Raw genomic sequence first — 20,122 nt, forward strand, 5'->3', positions numbered from 1 at the left:
TCGAGATTCTCAACTTAACTGGTTTTGTGTTTGCCAGCTATATTTGTTAACGAATAACGAAATACCAGTCAAGATCTTGATTTCGCGCTTATTTCAACAAAACATGGATAAGAAAACTCCTAATTTACCATGGTATGTTTTCAATAAGAAACATAATGTTGTTAGTTTGTATTTTGTACATATAAATAATTGTACCCTACTTTTGACTGATGACGTGTGTTCATAAAACGTGAAAGGAGAGTTACTCAACAGTTACAGTGTAATGATTCGGCTTGCGGTGAACTCGTATGGAAAACTTACTCCTATGGGGGAAAATGCAGTGAACTCGTATGGAAGACTTACTCGTATGGGGAAAAATGCAGTGAACTCGTATGGATATTACAAACTGATATATCCAATACTGTATAGCAACTTGTGTGTAGTTTTTATGACATCAGAATATGTTCTAGATCAAATACATATAATATATTACTTTCAATGTTACCTGTAACTTATAAGTATAATAATAGCTATTCACATGTTGACAGAATGTATTATACATACATACATTTATATATTTTATATGAAGGTATATTATCCATACTATACCATACCATACCGGTGACATTGGATGCTTGTTACAGAATAAATTAAACATGATTAATTGAACATACTTGTGTCAAGTTGTTTTCTATTGATTTAGAATTACACGGGTGACACGAAAATAGGTAACTGCCATTGACACATAAACTGCGGTTGACGACACGCAAATAGTTGACTGATGGTGACGTAAATAAGAAGCATGTATACAAAACAAGTGTCAAAATACAAGTTAATACTAGTCATTTCGTACCATAGTTTATGGTCATTTCGTACCACAGTCAATCCGTACCATAGTGCTTTGGTCATTTTGTACCAGTCATTCCGTACCTACTTTTTACCATCTCGTACCATAATGTTTGGTCATTTCGTACCATAGTCATTTCGTACTCGGTATGTTATTTTTGTCATGGTATGCCACTTCTTATTTTTATTGCTGACGAATAAACGTTGATGTGTAAACATACCTTGTAAAGTGAGCAACGGTTTAAATGAATATAGGTTTAAATGAATATGAGACGTAAATTAACGATGAAATGTGTTTCAGTGGTCATTAATTAACCCTATTGAATTCACTTTTCTGAACATATACATGTATATTGCCACATAAAGGTGATAGGCCACATAAAGGTGATAGGCCACATAAAGGTGATAGTTTGTTTTTAAGACGAACTGACATTTAACCCATGGCACTGATGATCATTTCATATGATACGACAACCTCATCTTATATAGGCTTACGTCCTTAGCCCACTGTCTTTATTAAGGGGTGAGGCTTCAATACAGTTGCATTAGCCTAATGTTAATTTTTAAATCGGTAATTTGACATTTTGCTATCTATCATTCAACTAAGCTGCACAATAAATGATTGAGGTATGAAGTGACCAAGGTACGAAATGACCAAACAGACATGGTACGAAATGACCAAATAACTATGGTATGAAATGGTAAAATTGGGTACAAAATGACTATGGTACAAATTGACTGGTTACCCAGGGCTCGACTTCCACGGTAGTCCGGAGTTTTTTGGTTACCAAATTTTTACTCAGACTACCAGTTGTCTTTAACCCGGTAGTCCGTTGGGCTACTAATTTTTTTGTCATTTCCAGTCACTCCACAATCAACAAGACGTTTAATTCATTGGTGTCTGAAATTCCACCTTTCATGTGCTGTTGCAAGGAGTCGCTGTAACTGTTAATTGCGCAATATGATTTAGTGAAATAAGGAACCGGCCTCAGTGGCGCAGTGGTTAAGCCATCGGACTACAGGCTGGTAGGTACAGGGTTCGCAGCCCGGTACCGGCTCCAACCCAGAGTGAATTCTTAAGGGCTCAATGGGTAGGTGTAAGACCACTACACCCTCTTCTCTCTCATTAACCAACTAACAATCACTATCGTGGACAGACAGCCCAGATAGCTGAGGTGTGTGCCCAGGACAGCGTGCTTGAACCTTAATTGGATAAAAGCATGAAAATAAGTTGAAATGAAAATGAAATAAAGAAGTATATTTGCCAGTGGTAGGATTTTTTTTAACATACGGACTAATACAAATAATTCAGTGGCATGATATACAGGGTTAATACACGTCCTGGAAAGTCGTAGAATTTTCATTTGGGTCATGGGTTATCAATTCATAGTCACTTATGACAATCAATAACACTTACAACTTATAACAAACACCTGGTATGATCAAGACTATTTGCCTACAGCTGAAGTCTAAACTAAACCATAACTCAATTGCAGTTTATTTCCTTCTAGGCTATTGTTTACAAAATTAATGCCTATTATTATGTTAAAGAAATGTATAAATTGACAAATATTTTTAATGTTAAAAATATTAATCTTTCTGTAAAATTAAATTAAATCTCATCCTTTCCTATAGCTTTGTGTGATAACCTTGCAGGGTATGCACTTGGGATTTTTTTTTTGACTGGCCAATCGGGCCACTCACAGCAACACTTTGACTTGCCTAGCTGTACAACTTTTAAATGGCCTGCGATCGAATGTCATTAAAAAAAGAACTTACTTAAATTGCACTTTAAAAACATGTTATAGCATACAAACAATAATTAAATAACAACACAAAAGAAGGAAACAGTTTGTTTTAGTTATATTGCAAACTGTTGTAATTAAATTATAATTATTATGTTGTCACGGGACCCACACAATCCAACATCTGTAATGTTTTTCCAAGGTTCGGTCTTGGAATTGATAAGATGCTCCTGTAGCTGTTTGACGAGGAAGTAAAAAAAAAAATTAAGCTGACAGCAATCTATATAGATACAAACAATAATCACATCCACTAGAGAAATAAACACACAACACAAGTTAAAGGCATAATCTCTATTTAATTATGAAATTGATAATAACGATAACAACAATATTTATAAATCATACAAAGTAAATCACTATAATAATGTATAATTAGAATTTTGTGTCAATATCATATAATAATGTGAGCTAGTATCATTTGTTAATGTGAGCCAATATCAAACAGGGAACTAATTACAAAACCTGGCTGTTTAGAAATCTACACACACTCATCATAAGTGACCTGTCAAAAGTTCAATTAATTTGAAGTTCCCACAGCACTTGCACATTGATATCGTACGCAGTGACAATTGGGTATTTGGTATAGTAGACTCGGTATATTCCATATGGTAAGAAACGAAAATGTTCCAACACAATGTAACTTCGAAAAACCTCAGCCTCATAAACAAAATCATAGCGTAGCGGAATGTGACAGGTTCCGATTGTAACTAAATGGAAAGTAAAAACGGACATGGCTGAGGTGTTCAGATTGAACCTACAAATCCATTTACCCGCCAATGCATTGTGAATGGTTTTGGATTATTCGATAGACTGGGGAAGTGGTCGCTATTATGTCCTATATGGGTTTGGTTGTGCAGATACTAATAGGAAACCAGTTGAAAACAATAAATATTTTTAAAATAACTTTCCGATCTCTTACAAACATTAGTTATTTGCATTTTGATATATAATATAATATGCGGAAATTTCCGGTCACCAGGCAGGCGACACATGATACGGTTTTGACTTGCCATGGGCAATTCGGCGACCGTAAAGTGCACACCCTGACCTTGCTTAAAATAACATCTGACCTTGTCATGTGATAACACAAACACACACATGACGATCCCTTGGCTGGGATAATTGACTTATTGCAAATCTATTGTCATCAATAATTTTTTTTATTGTTGTGGAATAAAGGCAAGTTTTTTTAAGATTCTTCAATATGACATCTATTGAAGATTGTTACAGCCATTTTAAGTATTAAAATATGCGATATCAATCTTCAGAATAATACAATTAGCAGACAGTTATATGCGTAAAAACTTTTGAATAATTATTTTGTAAGCATTCATTGCAAGATTAGGCCATTAGAAAAAACCCGTATTGTTTCTGGAATCGTACCAAACAAGTTACTGTATGTAAAATGGGAGCAGGTAAACTCTCCCCAAAACCAACTCGCCCCCAACGCAGTTTGTCAGCTCGCCTCACACTATTTAGTCAACTCATATCATTACCATTTTCTTAATTAATATACCAATATTTTAAAGGCACTCAGTCATGGATTTAGTGGGCCTTATTTCTCTAAATATGGATTATAAATGGAAATTACATTCATTTGGAATACTAAACCTAGTTATTCAGGATTTCTGCCAAAGGGTAAAATGGGTATGTTTGTACTTTTTTTTTTAAAGTTAACCTTTAACAAAATTAATTAAACTTATTATTACTGTATGATTTTTTTAACCCATACCCTAAACTTAACCCATTTTCTTTCTGGGGGAGCCCCCCATGCCCCCTGTTGACTGCGGTTGCATTCAATTCCATAGCACACGACTTTTGATCATTCCAGCATTCATTCCTCCCAGGACATTTTGAAATCTAGAGGCTCTGAAATACCATTTCAAGGAGGATACATGTTTACTTAAAATGTCAATATCAATAACCAGTAAGTTTCTATTTTTACTGGATTTTAATTTTTCTTTATTATGCAACAACACTTAATCTCTGAATGTTTACACACGCCCACACACACACTATATACTGCCATTCATGGGTGAATTATGGGGGGGTTTCCCAGTTGCATGGACCCCCCCCCCCAATCTAAAAAAAATCCCAACCTCACCATGTAGACCTATCTAAATTGATGTCCACGTGTGTATCCTCATCCCTTCAGTCATGCACAACGATTGGAAAAAAGCCTCTGCCTCTCTCTGTGAGGTAGAGGTATCCTGTAAAGTTTATAATTTCAAATTATAAATATTTTCATATTGTTTCGGAAACCCCCTTACCTAAATCCTAATCCGCCCCTGTGCCCTGGTGTGTTGGTCAGTGTGAAATGTATATTGGTTCTAATGAGTCATTGACTGTTGATACTATTTCTTTTGTTCTTACAGGGTTGAGAAGTATCGTCCAAAGCAGCTGGATGATCTGATTTCTCATGTTGATATTATCAACACTAGTAAGTTTAACTAATTTCCTTCATGTTTAAAGTATACATGGTAATATATATGTCTCACCTTTACAAAGTAACACAGTGAGATATAGATATTACTTTTCTGGTGACGGTGGCCACAACTTTTGTGTTAACTTAAATTTGTGCATTTAAATCACTTTTTCACATTCATTCATTTCAACTTATTTTCATGCTTATATCCAATTAAGGTTCAACACTTTGTCCTGCACACACCTCATCTATCTGGGCTGTCTGTCCAGGACAGTGGGTTAGTGGTTAGTAAGAGAGAAAAGGGTGTAGTGGTCTCACCATTGAGTTGTTAAAAACTCGCTCTGGGTGGGAGCGGGTACCGGTATGCGAACGCAGTACCTACCAGCCTTATTTCCGATGGCTTAACCACGACACCACTGAGGCTTTTATTTGTTCACAGACTAAGTTCTAGGTCTCTTTTACTTCCAGATTTCTTTCTGCTCAAAGTTAAAGTTTTCAGCAATAATATAGTGAAAATAACAATGTCTTGGTTTTGACAAACATACATTTACAGTGTAATTGATATTTTCAGTTCGTAAGTTTGTTTCGGAGGAGCGGTTACCACATTTGCTGTTCTACGGTCCTCCAGGAACAGGAAAGACTAGCACGATATTGGCTGTCGCTAAGCAGATTTATTCACCAAAAGAGTTCAACTCCATGGTATTGGAGGTAAGAATATGTATGATAAACAGGCAGAGGTTAAGTGTCGTTGGCATAATAAATTCATCACATAAGCTAATTAAATTTCTGTTTAGCCTTTTATTTTATAAAATTTGCAATTTTTATGTATATATTATTTTTGTATTTTAAAGCAGAATTCACCAAATTATAAACAGTATTGTTCTCCAACTAGATATGGTAACAAGAAACAAATATTAGAAGAGAAAATTACACCAGGTTTGTTACGTGTTGATCATTTGTTTTTACACTAATAGTTTATATATGTTATATAAGTAAATTGTGTTTTACAGTTGAATGCATCAGATGACAGGGGTATTGGAATTGTTCGGAATCAAATTCTCAGCTTCGCTAGTACAAGAACTATATTTAAGTGGGTATATTTCTCATGTAGATTGATGTATTAGTCCCCTACAGGTCCAACCAGAGGGGACTATAGGGTTTACCATCACCTGTCTGTCTGTCTTTGTATCTGTCCCACATATACATTTTATAATATTCTTCTTCTTTTTTCACAATGCCAGAAGATTTTGAGCTGACATTTTGTATTGCTTTAAATATCATGTCCTGTTTCATGGCAATTTACTCATTTTTCAAAGCGTTATGGCCCTTGAACTTAGGAGATATGAAATGGTTTTGGGCCCAGTAGGGGACAGATAATTGCTTTAGCAGTACTCCTGGAATGCTTGTTTATCTGGAAATGTACAACTGTACGTACACACACGTCTGGTTGTCTGTCTGTCTTGCAGCTAATTAATGCCAGTGTCAATTTGTGTAAATGTTTCCCACTTTCATGATCGTAAGTGATCTTTTGTAGTAATAATTTGGGTATTTTTAATCTGAACTCATTAAACATTGGAGATCTCTTTAACGTAACAGATGTGTTTTACTTTTATTGTAAGTTATTGCTTATATGGCGTGGTAATTTGTGTGTTGTATTACAAACATCACAGATGTGTTTTATTTTTATTGTAAGTTATTGCTTATATGGCGTGGTAATTTGTGTGTTGTATTACAAACATCACAGATGTGTTTTATTTTTATTGCAAGTTATTGCTTATATGGCGTGGTAATTTGTGTGTTGTATTACAAACATCACAGATGTGTTTTATTTTTATTGTAAGTTATTGCTTATATGGCGTGGTAATTTGTGTGTTGTATTACAAACATCACAGACTGTTAGACAGGTTTATTTTTATTGTAAGTTATTGCTTATATGGCGTGGTAATGTGTGTGTTGTATTACAAACATCACATACTGTTAGACAGGTTTATTTCTCAGTATATTTATTCCAACTGGGTGGGTTTGTTTTGTGTTTCAGGTCTGGTTTCAAGATCGTGATACTCGATGAGGCTGATGCGATGACGCGCGATGCACAAAATGCTCTTCGCAGAGGTACACCTCTCTCTCTCCCTTCATCTTCCTCTCTCTCTTCTCTCTCACTGTTTCTCTCTCTTCTCTCCTTCCCTCCCTAGCTCTCTCTCTCTCTCCCTCTCCCTCTCCTTCTCCTTCTCTCTGTGTGTGTGTGCATTAGTAAATGATGTGATGATATGGTATGGTGAGATTATGGGTTTATAACAGTAGTAGTTGTACTTTGTCTTCAGAGTAAATGTTGTTATAATATTAGTGTTTCCCTATCTGTTTTAGCCTCAATAGTCTAGCACCATCTTGCCTTAATCAGCACCATACTGCCCTGATATTAAACAAACCTTTTTCAGTAATTAATTCCAAAATTGCCTTTATAAAACACAAAAAAGGTATTATTAATTAATAAAATATGCATTTTATATCTTGCCATTCATTTATTAAAGCAAGCACATAAATTACATTAATGTTTATTTCAGTTCATTTTTGTGTATTTTTAATGAAAAACAAGTGCCCTGAAAATGGTGAAAATGCCCCAAATTTTTGGTCTACCATGCCTTGCCTAATTTCTAGGAAAATCACTAAATATGGTGAAGTGAGACAATGGATTTATTAAAACTGTAATATTGTTTGTATTAGTGCAATTGTTTGAGTAAATATGGAGAATTGAGCATGGGACTTCAATATGATCAGTATTTGTATTTTTCAGTGATTGAAAAGTTTACCGAAAACACAAGATTTTGCATTATATGTAACTACCTCTCTAAGATCATCCCTGCCTTGCAGTCGAGGTGCACACGTTTCCGATTCGGACCGCTGGGAACAGAACAGATGGTACCGCGACTAGAATATGTTATACAGCAGGAGGGGTGTGTGGTAGTTTGTATTTTAATTGATCCTTTTTTTAAATACATTTTTCTGTTTAAAATTAGAAACTGTATGCTTTTAAAATTAATTTTCAAACCTTGCTATGAAAAATAATTGAGAAGAGCTATTAATTGCTCCTTTAATTTAGATTATTGTGAGTCTGTTAAGATATTCCCATATTGAGTATTAATATTTAATAATTTTGTGGTAGGGGGGTGGGTTTTTTTTTTTGGTGGGGGGGGTCAAGTTTAATGAGCTAAAATTACTCCTTGAACTAGGGAGTGATGGTCTGAACAGCAAGGTCTGAATTTTGAGTTTCTATCGGGTAACATTTATTTACAGAAGGCCGTAAGACTGTGACATAGAAGTCTAGGAAGTTCTGTTTGGGTTAGGGGATTTTCTTTTACCATTTTAAACCGATCTTGTACTATTATTGATACGTTAATATACACAGCTTCATGTGATCATTGTGCTACACTTTCCAAGTGGATCTCATACAAATTTGTCTTGCTAATTTTTGCAGGGTGAAGGTCACACCCGATGGAATGACAGCCTTAGTAACTCTTGCTTGTGGAGATATGAGGAAAGCTCTCAACATTCTACAGGTGCAGTCTTTAATGCACCTTCTTTTTTTTCTTCAGAAAAAACCATTGTTTATTGTAAATACCATTTTAGTTCAGGAGTCTATTTATTATGGTTAACTTTATAATTTAGTTACAGTGGACTCTGTCTATACCGGACTCACTTCGTACCGTCGAAATAGTCCGGTTTACATAGAGGACCGGTTCATCCAGAGTTATGGTTCTTGAATGATCAACAATGACATTTGAATCCATGGATGCTTGGAAAACACAGTCATACAAGCCAAACTTGCAATCGATTATTTCACAGACATAAAAAAAATATACTTAAAGGGACATTCCTGAGTTTGTTGCAATTTTTAAGATGTCATCGACTAACAGAGACATTTTAACTATTGTAATTAATATATTTTTCTGCATAAAATATTAGTGGCAGAACTTTAAACGTGTTTCTGGTCGTTCTAATATTTGTACTAGGTTAAATTTCATTTTATTTCCTAAAACATTGTTTATTCGTACGTACGAATTAAAAAATTTGGGCTAAATCTTTCTGTTTTTACTATGGATTTGAATCAAATTCTTGTATTAATTTGACTTTAGCTCCACCATTATAAATGAAATAAGACAACATAAAATACACACACACACACGAGTGCGATTACATTTTGTATTTGATCTTGCGACGGTGTCCTGTTTACTTGGCTATTGACTATCATTGTTCAACTAATTAAGCAGCCTGTCGTTCAGTCAAATCCCAATCCGGTGTAGACGGAGGTAATTAATATATGAATGGTTCTTTCATTCTTGATTTTTGATCCGGAGTCCGGAGTAGACAGAATACGGATTAGGCAGAGATTTATACCTAAGAGATAAACGGTAGTTGGACGGGGCTTTGGAAATGGACTGGTTTACGCAGAGATCCGGTTTAGACAGAGTCCACTGTACATCTTTTTCCCAGTTTGTGTAACAAAAATAGAATGACATGTTTACGTCCTAGTTCTATGCAGTCATAGTATTTACTCATTAAACTTAATTATTCAGGGCTAGCTATGCCACTCGTCAAATTCGCCAATTGCAAATTTTTACAAGAATTGGCAAATTTTATTTTAATTTGGCAAAAAAATATTTTGTTATAATTTATATTTTGTTGGAAAACAGCTCTAGGTTTTGCATTTTTTAGATAATTTGGTGAAATTTTCTGATTACCCAGAGCTAGCCCTGTTATTACTGCTGTCTGTTTAAAACAAATCTTTACAGACTGGGTTACCAACACATAGCGGACCACTGAAATGCCATATGCCATGACAGTATAATCCCAGTTGGAATCAGTTAAATATTAGCTTCACAGTGTTTGTTATTGCCTATGGCAGGGGTAATCTGTTGTTCGCCAAAAACAAAATTAAGTTGAATTTGCAAATATATTTCATTAACAATTTACCAAAAAGCTAATTAAATAAACATGGTTGTTTTTGTGTGGGGGGGGGCTTGTCGCACCTTTACAAAGTAAAAAGGTAAAATATAGGTATTATTTCTTCAACACCAGCAGCCACAATGATGTCAAATTTTGCATTAAAGTTTCGTCACACACCTGCCATTTCCCCATCGGCTTTAGCAGTGGGCTCAGTCTGACCACTTTAGAGAGGGTTCAGTAGTTACTTCTGGTATTGTTAAGATTTGTTGAAGATAAAGTTGATATATTTGCGCTGTGACTGGTTTAGTTCAGTAAGGAAAACACTGAGAGATGGATCTAGTAAATATTGGTGGGAGGTAGAGGTTAATGGGAAAAGGACATATGGACTAACTTGTCAAAAAGGCTTCCCAGTGGGAAACAAAATTAAGAGGAAAGAAAGGGGCACTTGATTATTTTTAGGGTTGGTCCCCTGGTTTTCCACCCCCCTCCCCCCTTGAATCTGTCTGGTATTTAGTTGTATTAATGCAATGACCTAGTTAAATTCTCCAATGCCCTGGAAATTAAACAGTGTCATGGCCAAACTGGCCCTGTCTTATTTTGCGTGTTAGTAATTTGTCATCATACATCAACACAATTCCTGAAAGTTGTTTTATTCCATAAATATGAATTAAATCGGTGCTGAAGATTGTGCTATATTAGTCCATGGCCCAGATACCGAAACCCTTTCCCCCCAGTGATTTTTGGAGACAAGTATTTTTAGATACCTCATTATATATGAATGTAATATCTGCTTGTCTGCAGCAAAAATGTTGGTGGATTAAAAAAAATATCGCCATTTGATTGGGGGTACCGTTGCACATTTTGTGTCCCAAAAACACTATATTGAAAAATTAAATATAGTGATAAAGTTGTCATCCATATAAATGTTTAACTGATATAAGGCCAAAATGAATGCTATTCATCCTATACTAGATGTTAAACCAAACCAAATAACAAGGCAATATGTGGTATGAATAATGTTATACTCATCGGCAAAAGTTAAGCAATGCCTGAAATGCATTATTTTCTATATTTACACATAATTTGTGCTGCTTGAACCTTTTACTATTAAAAACTGCACTGTATTTAATATATTGAGGCAGCATTATTCAAATATGGTTCAGTATATCTGCCTATACTATACTCAACAAAATTAATTAAGATCCAATAGATATTTTAGCATTTTCCTTTAAATATGGGGGAAAATACAACTTCTTCCGTTGAAAGTTGTCAGCATTGTGGCATGTTCTTAAACTTAATGACTTAAATAACAATTTTGAGGGAACACAATGACAAAAAACATTCTGAACAAATGTGTAACAAATATTTGCCTAATGCTCATTTCAATATTGCCTAATGCTCATATCAGTATGTGAAATCCCAGTGTTTTTTGCATGTATAACCAGTAAATGTTTACTGAAACAATGTATAGAAGCCATATATATGACCAAAACATGCTAAAATAATATGACAGTAACAAAGAATTATATTATAATATAAGAAAGTTTACTAGCCCTTAATTAATTTTGTTGAGTATACATGTATGTGCATCAATATTATGAATATGTCCCTCTTTACTAAACACCAGTGTTAAAAATTTAAAGCATCAGTTTTGTGTACCTACCATAATTTCTTTTGCATTACATGTACAAGTCATCTATCTCACAGATGTTCATCTTATACTAGTCTGTGTTTGTAATATTTTTAGATTTGCCTTTATATTTACATTGTGCTTAACTTATGCTCAAGTGTATAAATCCAATATTGTCTAGGAAAGTTTTGACTTCCTTTCATATTCCTTTGCATTTTCATGCAATTAAAATATGTCTGTCATGTTCACAATTTCTGGCATTCTCTTCTCCAGGCTCTGCTCTGGTTCCCCCATCAGTATGTCCATCAGCTCTCATGGTATCATATCACTATTTCATCTCTAGTGTGCCTTCTAAAATTTCTCAGCCATATGACCATTTGATTGGGGAATAGCCTGGTATGCGTGGCATGACTGATACCAAATGACAACTTGGCAATTTGTTCTCTTTATGTGCATTCTCAGAGCATTCTCAGTGAATACATACATGTAGAGTGGAGAAGGCTGATTTATACTCTACCGTAGTTCAATATTATCATCCTTGGTTTGGCAACAAACATTTCCAGATATTTCTCAAGTCATGATGTTTTTGTATGTTATTTGCACCTGCACTCCCATAGAGAAGGTATATGAAATGATCTGCTTCTTAAATATATGAATATCAATTTTTGCTGAACTTCCATGAGCTAACAACATTTCAAGGAAGTCTTGGTGTTGCTTGAGAATGTTCAAAACCTCCAGTTTTCCATTCTGCATAAAAGTACTGTTGGTATCATAGCCAATAATGGCAAGCACAGCTGGTATTGCTAGTTGGTGTCTTCCCTGCATCCTTAATGATGCTGTGCACATCTATAAGATGCCTCTTGTTGCCAAATTGAGTGTATACAAATGTCCGTATCTGGGATGGTGAACTGGCAGTAATGTACAGACATTGAAGTATAATCTTTGTTTCGGCATTTTCTTGTGCACTTTACAACACCCTCAGACATGGTTTGCGTTTGAAACATGTACTTTGTCTCACAAATAGAACCCTCTTCCCAAGAAGCTGAGGGCAGAGTTTTCTTTTTTTCATTTAAATGGTCTTCTAGTCTCTTAAGACTTTTGTAGGGATTCCTTATATCAAGTGTGGCTTGGAAGAACCCATTTCACATGAGAAATTTAGTGCCAAACCACGAATGCTGTTATTATGCTACTGTGGATTAGTTGCAAACCTTCCATCCAGTAGATATTCCCTGAAAATATGCTGTACCAAGAGAGCAAATTGCCATGGTCTCATATGGTATTAGTCATATCACGAAGTCCAGGGTATTCCTCAACCACATAGAAATGGCTGAGAAATGTCCAAAGAAATACTGAAGCTGAATTGGATGGTTTGTGATCTGATAACAAGAGCTGTTGACATACTGAGGGAGGAACAAGAGCAAAGGCCTAGAGGACAAAATAAGAAATTACAGATATTGTGAACATAATAGACATTATATTTGAGTCAGATGATAAGACTGAAATAAAAAGAAAGTCAAGTACTAGATATGCCTGATGACTATATCCGATGTCAATTATATAAACCAAAGCATAAATTAAGTACAATTTAAATACAAATATGTTTTTAAAAATAGTACAAGCTTCTGTGAGATAGATGAATTGTAAATATTTTAACACACATGCCGAGGAAAGGTACTTATAATTGGTTGGTACTAAGAACAGAGGGACATATTCATAAATTTGTGAACATAGTATATAAACTCCATATACTTAACCATATTTGAATAATGAAGCCTCAATATGCTATAGAAAAAAGCCAGGTCAATTTGTTTTTTTAATAATAAAAGCTTCAGGCAATCCTAAGTATGTGTATACATAGAAATTAATACATTTCTGGCATTGCTTACTAGTAACTTATTTTGAGAAGTATATAATTATTCATACCTCATATTATATTGTTTTGTAATTGTTATTAACATCTACTTAATAGAATAAAAGGAAGGATGTAGAAATAGAAAATTGTAAACTTCACATATATCATATTTGGGTCACATAAAATGATTGAGAATTGGGAATGAAAGTTAGATTTTTATAGTGCTAGATATTTGCCTGATGACAATATTCTATGTAGATATAAAATATATACAGCAAAACGTAAATTAAGCATAATATAAATAGAACTGCAATTCTAAAATATTACAAAAAGCAACAAAAAACCTAGCTATTGTAAGATGAACTGTTGTGAGACAGATAAATTGTATATGTAATGCAGACTTGCCTAGAATGGTATGTAAATTCACTTTTTATGTTTGTAAGACTTGTGTGTAATATAAAAATATTCAAAATATCCATGTAAATGGTTTATACAGCATGTACTGCACCATATTTAAGTAATGCTGCCTTCAGATATTAAATACAATACAATAATAAAAGGATCAGAATGTTTTAGGTACGGTATGTATATATACACATGTACATAGAGAATTACGTATATCTGGAACTGTGTAACTTTTGCTGGTGAGTATACCCCCGGTACTATATCCATACTGTATATTGCATTGCTTTGTGGTTTGTTGTTATGAAGATGTAATTTAGCATGAATAGCATTCATAATTTGGTCTTAAACCTGTTCAGAATATGTCTGGATGTTAACTTGAACATTGCCATGCAGTTTTTTCATATACTATGTTTGTAATACTCAGGACATTTCAAATTCTTTGACTCACTATGCTTAGTCAGATGCCAAAAATGTATTATTTTTTGGTGGAATACATTCACCAGTAACCCAGCTTTAAAGTAAAAGCAGTGATATAGTCCAGAATTATTTTCAAATATTTTTGAAAATTATGTGGAACATTCATTCACCTTGATCAGAAATTTGCCCTGTTAAAAATAAATAGGGTGCCTACACTCTAAAGTGCCCTACAGGCACACCCACCAACAGATAGCCTGCAGACAAGCTGATTTGAATATGTCTATGGATAGGCTTCAAAGATATACTCATCTTGAAAAATCCCTAGGGGAGGGGGGCAGGGGGTGTTATAGTGGGCCCACGGTCTATATTAAGATACTTGCTGGTGTCTATATTAAGATACTTGCTGGTGTCGTCTTGCATGGCTCCAATTTAAGAATTTGTCTCCCACAGCAATTTTAAAAGTGACATTTGCCGCGAATAAACACGACTGAATGGTTATTTTGCTGTATGGAGACATATTTCAAACATGCAAATATGTTAAATATTGGCAGATAATGTACACCTGGTTATTACATTTTGTCATTGTTGATGAGCTTTACTGACGGCACAAAAGTGATGCTCTCTTCCTACAGCAATTCCGAGCCCTACATCTTGCACTGCTGTGAATTATGATCTAAAAATCTTGTTTCATAAACTGTAAGACCAAATGTTTAACATGTTTTGTCTTTACTTGTGTTACTGTTTTGTGTAGAGCTTTTTTAAGTGTTTTGTTTTTCCCCAACAGAGTACAAGTATGGCATATGACCAAGTGAATGAGGAAAATGTGTACACATGTGTTGGTCACCCGCTGAGTCGAGACATCGAGAACATCGTCAACTGGGTCCTAAACGACAGCTTCTCAACGTCTTACAACAGTATCCTTACAGACAGGGTGCGAGAATTACACCCCGAATGTTTAAAAGATTAATTTTATAACACACATTCAGTACTTATCGTTTGATATGACAGTGTGATAGAATTAATTTTATACCACCTTATGGTTTGGTATCTGTAATTACTCTCATTCGTGTGCTTGTGCAAAACTATTTCCGTGTGAATGAAACACTGATTCCGTCATATGCCAGTGTTACTAATTTATTTTACTAAACTTACTGTGAATTTGTACACTGAGAGCAATTATCCTACATCATTATAGAAGGCAAGTTTCTAGCTCATCAGCAATTTTTAAACCATAAACACTGCCTAGTGCTATTTGCTAATATGGTGTTTCATTGTTGTTTTTCAATTCTTAATTGATTGGCTTAGCATAAGTTACAGTGCAGCCATTGACTATTCAGAATTTTTTTTGAAATACACAATTGCAAATTTAATATAAAATGGCAGGAATATTTGAAGTTTCTTGTTAATTAATTTTTGATACAAAGATATATATTAAGCTGAAATATTGGAATCTTTACTGCATGAAGCATGTCTTCTAGAATGGAGGTTTCCTTGACAACAAAGATATAATGCACCTGAAGTCTGCCAAGGGTTTAGCACTACAGGACATACTTACTGAGGTTCACCAGTTCGTCCACAGAGGTATGCAACAGAGAATCACATAGTTCAATAGCATAACGCACCCTACAGTAATAACGGCTCAGGCATAAAATAAATAAAGAATGTACATCAAAAGTGTTATATTTTTTGTTTATATAATAATTTTTATGTTGACATTATTTGCAGAATAAAAAACTATTTTATTATCTACCTTTAACAATAGATTTAATAACATAGCTATTCACACAGTTCCAACTATAATCCTTCACACAGGGAACGCTTGTTTATCATACCAGGGAATTTACTACAAGATACTTATTTAATAACATAGCTATTCACACAGTTCCAACTATAATCCTTCACACAGGGAACGCTTGTTTATCATACCAGGGAATTTACTACAAGATAGTTATTTAATAACATAGCTATTCACACAGTTCCAACTATAATCCTTCATACAGGGAACGCTTGTTTATCATACCAGGGAATTTACTACAAGATACTTATTTAATAACATAGCTATTCACACAGTTCCAACTATAATCCTTCATACAGGGAATGCTTGTTTATCATACCAGGGAATTTACTACAAGATAGTTATTTAATAACATAACTATTCACACAGTTCCAACTATAATCCTTCACACAGGGAACGCTTGTTTATCATACCAGGTAATTTACTACAAGATAATTATTTCTAAGCTGATTGTTTTCTAAATTCCACACAAAAATAGTTGGGGTTTTTTATATTTTCTTTCCATATAAAATTTAATTTTTCTTCTTAGTCTAGTCTAACCAAACCAAACATTTTTGTAGGAGGATGGGACGGATATATTTTTAATGTGTTCACAATAGAACATTTGGATATACCATTTGTCTTCATAACTTGCCCTGACTTTAAACGGTGCATTTCTTCCTTTCTTCCACTCCTATTTCAATGTTCCTTCTTTCTCTTTTTTTGTTGTTGGTTTGGGTGCATTTTGTTATTTCCAAATTGTATCGAAACCAATCTTGTTGGTGGCACTGCTGTCACTGTTGGTATGTAAGAACTTCAGCATTGTACAAAGCAATTTTTCACTGGATTCTAGACTTGGACAATAGCATCGCACAATGTGACATGGCAACAACCTATAAATTGTTCACTTTTGAGGAACTAATTTGTGAAGCCTTCCTGTTATTTAGGCTAGTTAGTACAGCACCAATTCAAGTTTGAACCAGGTACATTCCAGGATCACTGACTATTTGCAAAGATCTTGTCTTGAGCTGTAATCACCAAAAGCAATGGAGTGGATGACCAACCCTGATGTCTTCATGTCTGGATACTGTGCAGAAAAGAGAAAGCATAACCCTTTTTTCTTGATTGTTAACATTTATTAAAAAATGAATATTTGTGTTCACTCTGCATTTCTTTGTTTTCAGTGGATCTGCCAGTTCATGTGCGTATTCACTTACTGGAGAAGTTGGCAGATGTTGAGTAAGTGGGGGTTTAATCTATTAATCTATCAGAGTTGTACACAAAATAATTGTAATTTTTCTTTTTTCCAATATGATTAACATTTAACTTTTTGATAATTAGGTTACATTACTAATTATTTTATCACAATTTTTTAATAGCAGAGTGCTCTATTAAAATACATCTTGTACATTTTTTTATTTTTTTTAAATATATATAAATATGACAGTAACCTAGCTAGTCGTACATATGTTTAAGATTTTGACTGCCAAATATTTGTTTTATACCATGCACCAATGTGGTGTTATTTTTAATTATAAGGAAAATATTTGTTTTCGTTACCTATACTGACTGATGCAGTATTATTTTCAGATACCGTTTAGCGTCAGGTACGAGTGAGAAAATACAGCTGAGTTCAATGATTGCTGCATTTCAGCTAGCGAGGAACCTTATTACCAAGGAGTGATATGACATGTGTCACAGGACATAAATTGATAAAGTTAATATTGTGACAGGAATTCACAGATTAAGCTGGTCCTCCATGTGTATATACAGGCTTACAGCCTTACTTACAAATTAACAACTGAACTCGGACAGACCAGCTCGTCCTCCATGTGTATATACAGGCTTATGGCCTTACTTACAAATTAACAACTGAACTCGGGACAGACCAGTCAGGTCAACACTGGGAGTTGAACGACTTGTGTCATTACAACCAACAGTCAGGACAGGTTGAAATTAAAGCTTCTGGAGACCAATCAAACCATTTTCTGTGGATACCTTTGGTCAAATGCTGATGGAAATGAACAAAAACCATTTGCAACCTAAGAACATGGCATGGCATGTAGTATGTTCTGATGATCATGTTTGTTGAGCGTTGCTTGCTTGACAAAGTAATTTATTCAAGCTTCCAAGTTGAGTATAATATGGAGTTACTTCCCTTCCAGTTCCTTGATGTATGTATTAACTGTTGAATCCAATTACGTTTATTTGTTCAAAGGTTGGTATTCTGTCACAGACCAAAACACTGGCTATCCAGAGACCTGGCCTGCGACAGACATGCCCGAAACCGTAGTGATATAGGGGCATGTTAAAGGTGCGCTCGCTCTCTCTCTCTCTCTCTCTCTCTCTCTCTCTCTCTCTCTCTCTCTCTCAAAGGTTGGCCATGGTATATGCATTTCATGTCCAACTGATAGTGATACATCCTACATGTGTATTTAAGTAGAAAGCCACTTTTAATACAGTCGGCAACTATTACACTTTGATCAAGTAAATTGTATCTTGGTATCCAACTTACCAATGGATCTGGGAACATCTGTGAGAGTCTTATTTACTATATTTGTCAGAAAAGATTCATTGTAAACTCATAAAAATATTCCCAGTTCAAAACGTCTGAAGCAAGTTGAACCTCCATGTGTCTGGATGACAGCCTCTACCCTTCTCATCCCCCAGTGAGTTGTCCGATACATCAAGAGGTAACAGCTGACACTATCGATGTAATGCGGCTTCTAAAGCTGCCAGAACATTCTCTAGATGGACGGCCTTTCCAGGGATAAATCAAATAAAAACTTGCATTTATATCAAATGGTTAATTGGTGTTCTTTATTATTTCAGGGGTACAGGCTCCTATTTTTGTAGGTGGGCAGGCTGGCTCTTGCCCGAATTAAACAAAAATGCCCGAATCTGCATTACAACGTTTAATCATATTAGCATTACTACCAAACAGCTATATAGAGTTGCAAACAAATCTCTACGCATTTTCACATGGACTACAGCTAATTTGGAAGGTACAATGATGCAAATGCATGTTAAAAAGGTCTCCGGTTACCACATTTTACCAAACGGCAATATATGGTTGCAAACAAATCTTTACACATCTAGTCCATGGGCCAGAGTGACGATCGGTACCATCTGAGGTGGCAAATTTCAAGCCACATCACCTTGTTCGTATAGTTGTGGAGATATTATTTTGAGGTGATAACCTTTCCAAATGAGTAGCTTAATCAAGGTAGATGCAAATCCAAGATGGCCACCACAAAACCAATAAATATAATATCCCACATCTTTTTGACACATGCTAGTGTTATTCGAATGAGATTGGGGAATTATTTAACTCAATTGGTTGAATGCTCGCCTAGGAGCTTGGGTCACAGGATCGATCCTCATTGGTGGATTTTCGAATACTGGATTTTCCCCAACCTACTCGTGAGTGGTATGGTGTATTATATGGTCCTTAACAAAATGTCCAGCAGTAATATAACTAATTTTTTGGTGTCCGTTGAAGATGTTTCATATAATTTTAGCCTTCCAAATGTATCTAACTCTCTTTTGCTTCTTAGATATGTTTTAAAACCACTTGTTATAAGATAATATTAATCCACGTCTTTACCACATTGGTTTGGGATAAAATAGACAGACTTGGAGAAACATTAAGTGGGGGTGGCACGTCACACTGCATAAATGGTATTGCCATCCAGCCAGAGTTTATTGGTCCACAGTTACCAGTCTGCAGACATCAAATTTCTAAGACCAGGAAAAGACCTATCAATGTTCAGGAAGTGCACCGGGCATGGTATAATTCTGGAGAGTGGGTAGGTCCTCCACAGATATCAACATTAAATGTAGACACCAGAACTGCAGCAGACGTTGCTAGTAAAAACAAATCGCATTTGGATGGTTTGTCGTCTGCCTGACAGGACTGTTCCCAGTTGGACTGGTTTTAACATTCGTACTCGAGATAACATTACCATCAGACCAGATACTGTAGCATACTGTATTTACCAAGCATCAATGCCCCAGCCACTGAGATGTCAACTGTTTTTCAAGTACT

General features: G+C 35.0%; 1 protein-coding gene across 1 annotated transcript; it reads left to right on the forward strand.

Moving 5' to 3' along the window:
- The first annotated feature begins 55 nt into the window (after positions 1-55).
- LOC121369324 (replication factor C subunit 5-like) lies at positions 56-18,877 on the forward strand. The gene is made up of 11 exons (XM_041494310.1): positions 56-132; positions 5,006-5,070; positions 5,627-5,763; positions 6,066-6,145; positions 7,094-7,167; positions 7,847-8,006; positions 8,528-8,609; positions 15,085-15,214; positions 15,804-15,881; positions 17,259-17,313; positions 17,665-18,877. The coding sequence occupies exons 1-11, from the start codon at positions 104-106 to the stop codon at positions 17,756-17,758; spliced, it is 984 nt and encodes a 327-aa protein (XP_041350244.1). The 5' UTR covers positions 56-103; the 3' UTR covers positions 17,759-18,877.
- Positions 18,878-20,122: the final 1,245 nt, after the last annotated feature.

The sequence above is a fragment of the Gigantopelta aegis genome, chromosome 3 (assembly GCF_016097555.1).
Source record: "Gigantopelta aegis isolate Gae_Host chromosome 3, Gae_host_genome, whole genome shotgun sequence".
Classification (NCBI taxonomy): Eukaryota; Metazoa; Mollusca; class Gastropoda; order Neomphalida; family Peltospiridae; genus Gigantopelta; species Gigantopelta aegis.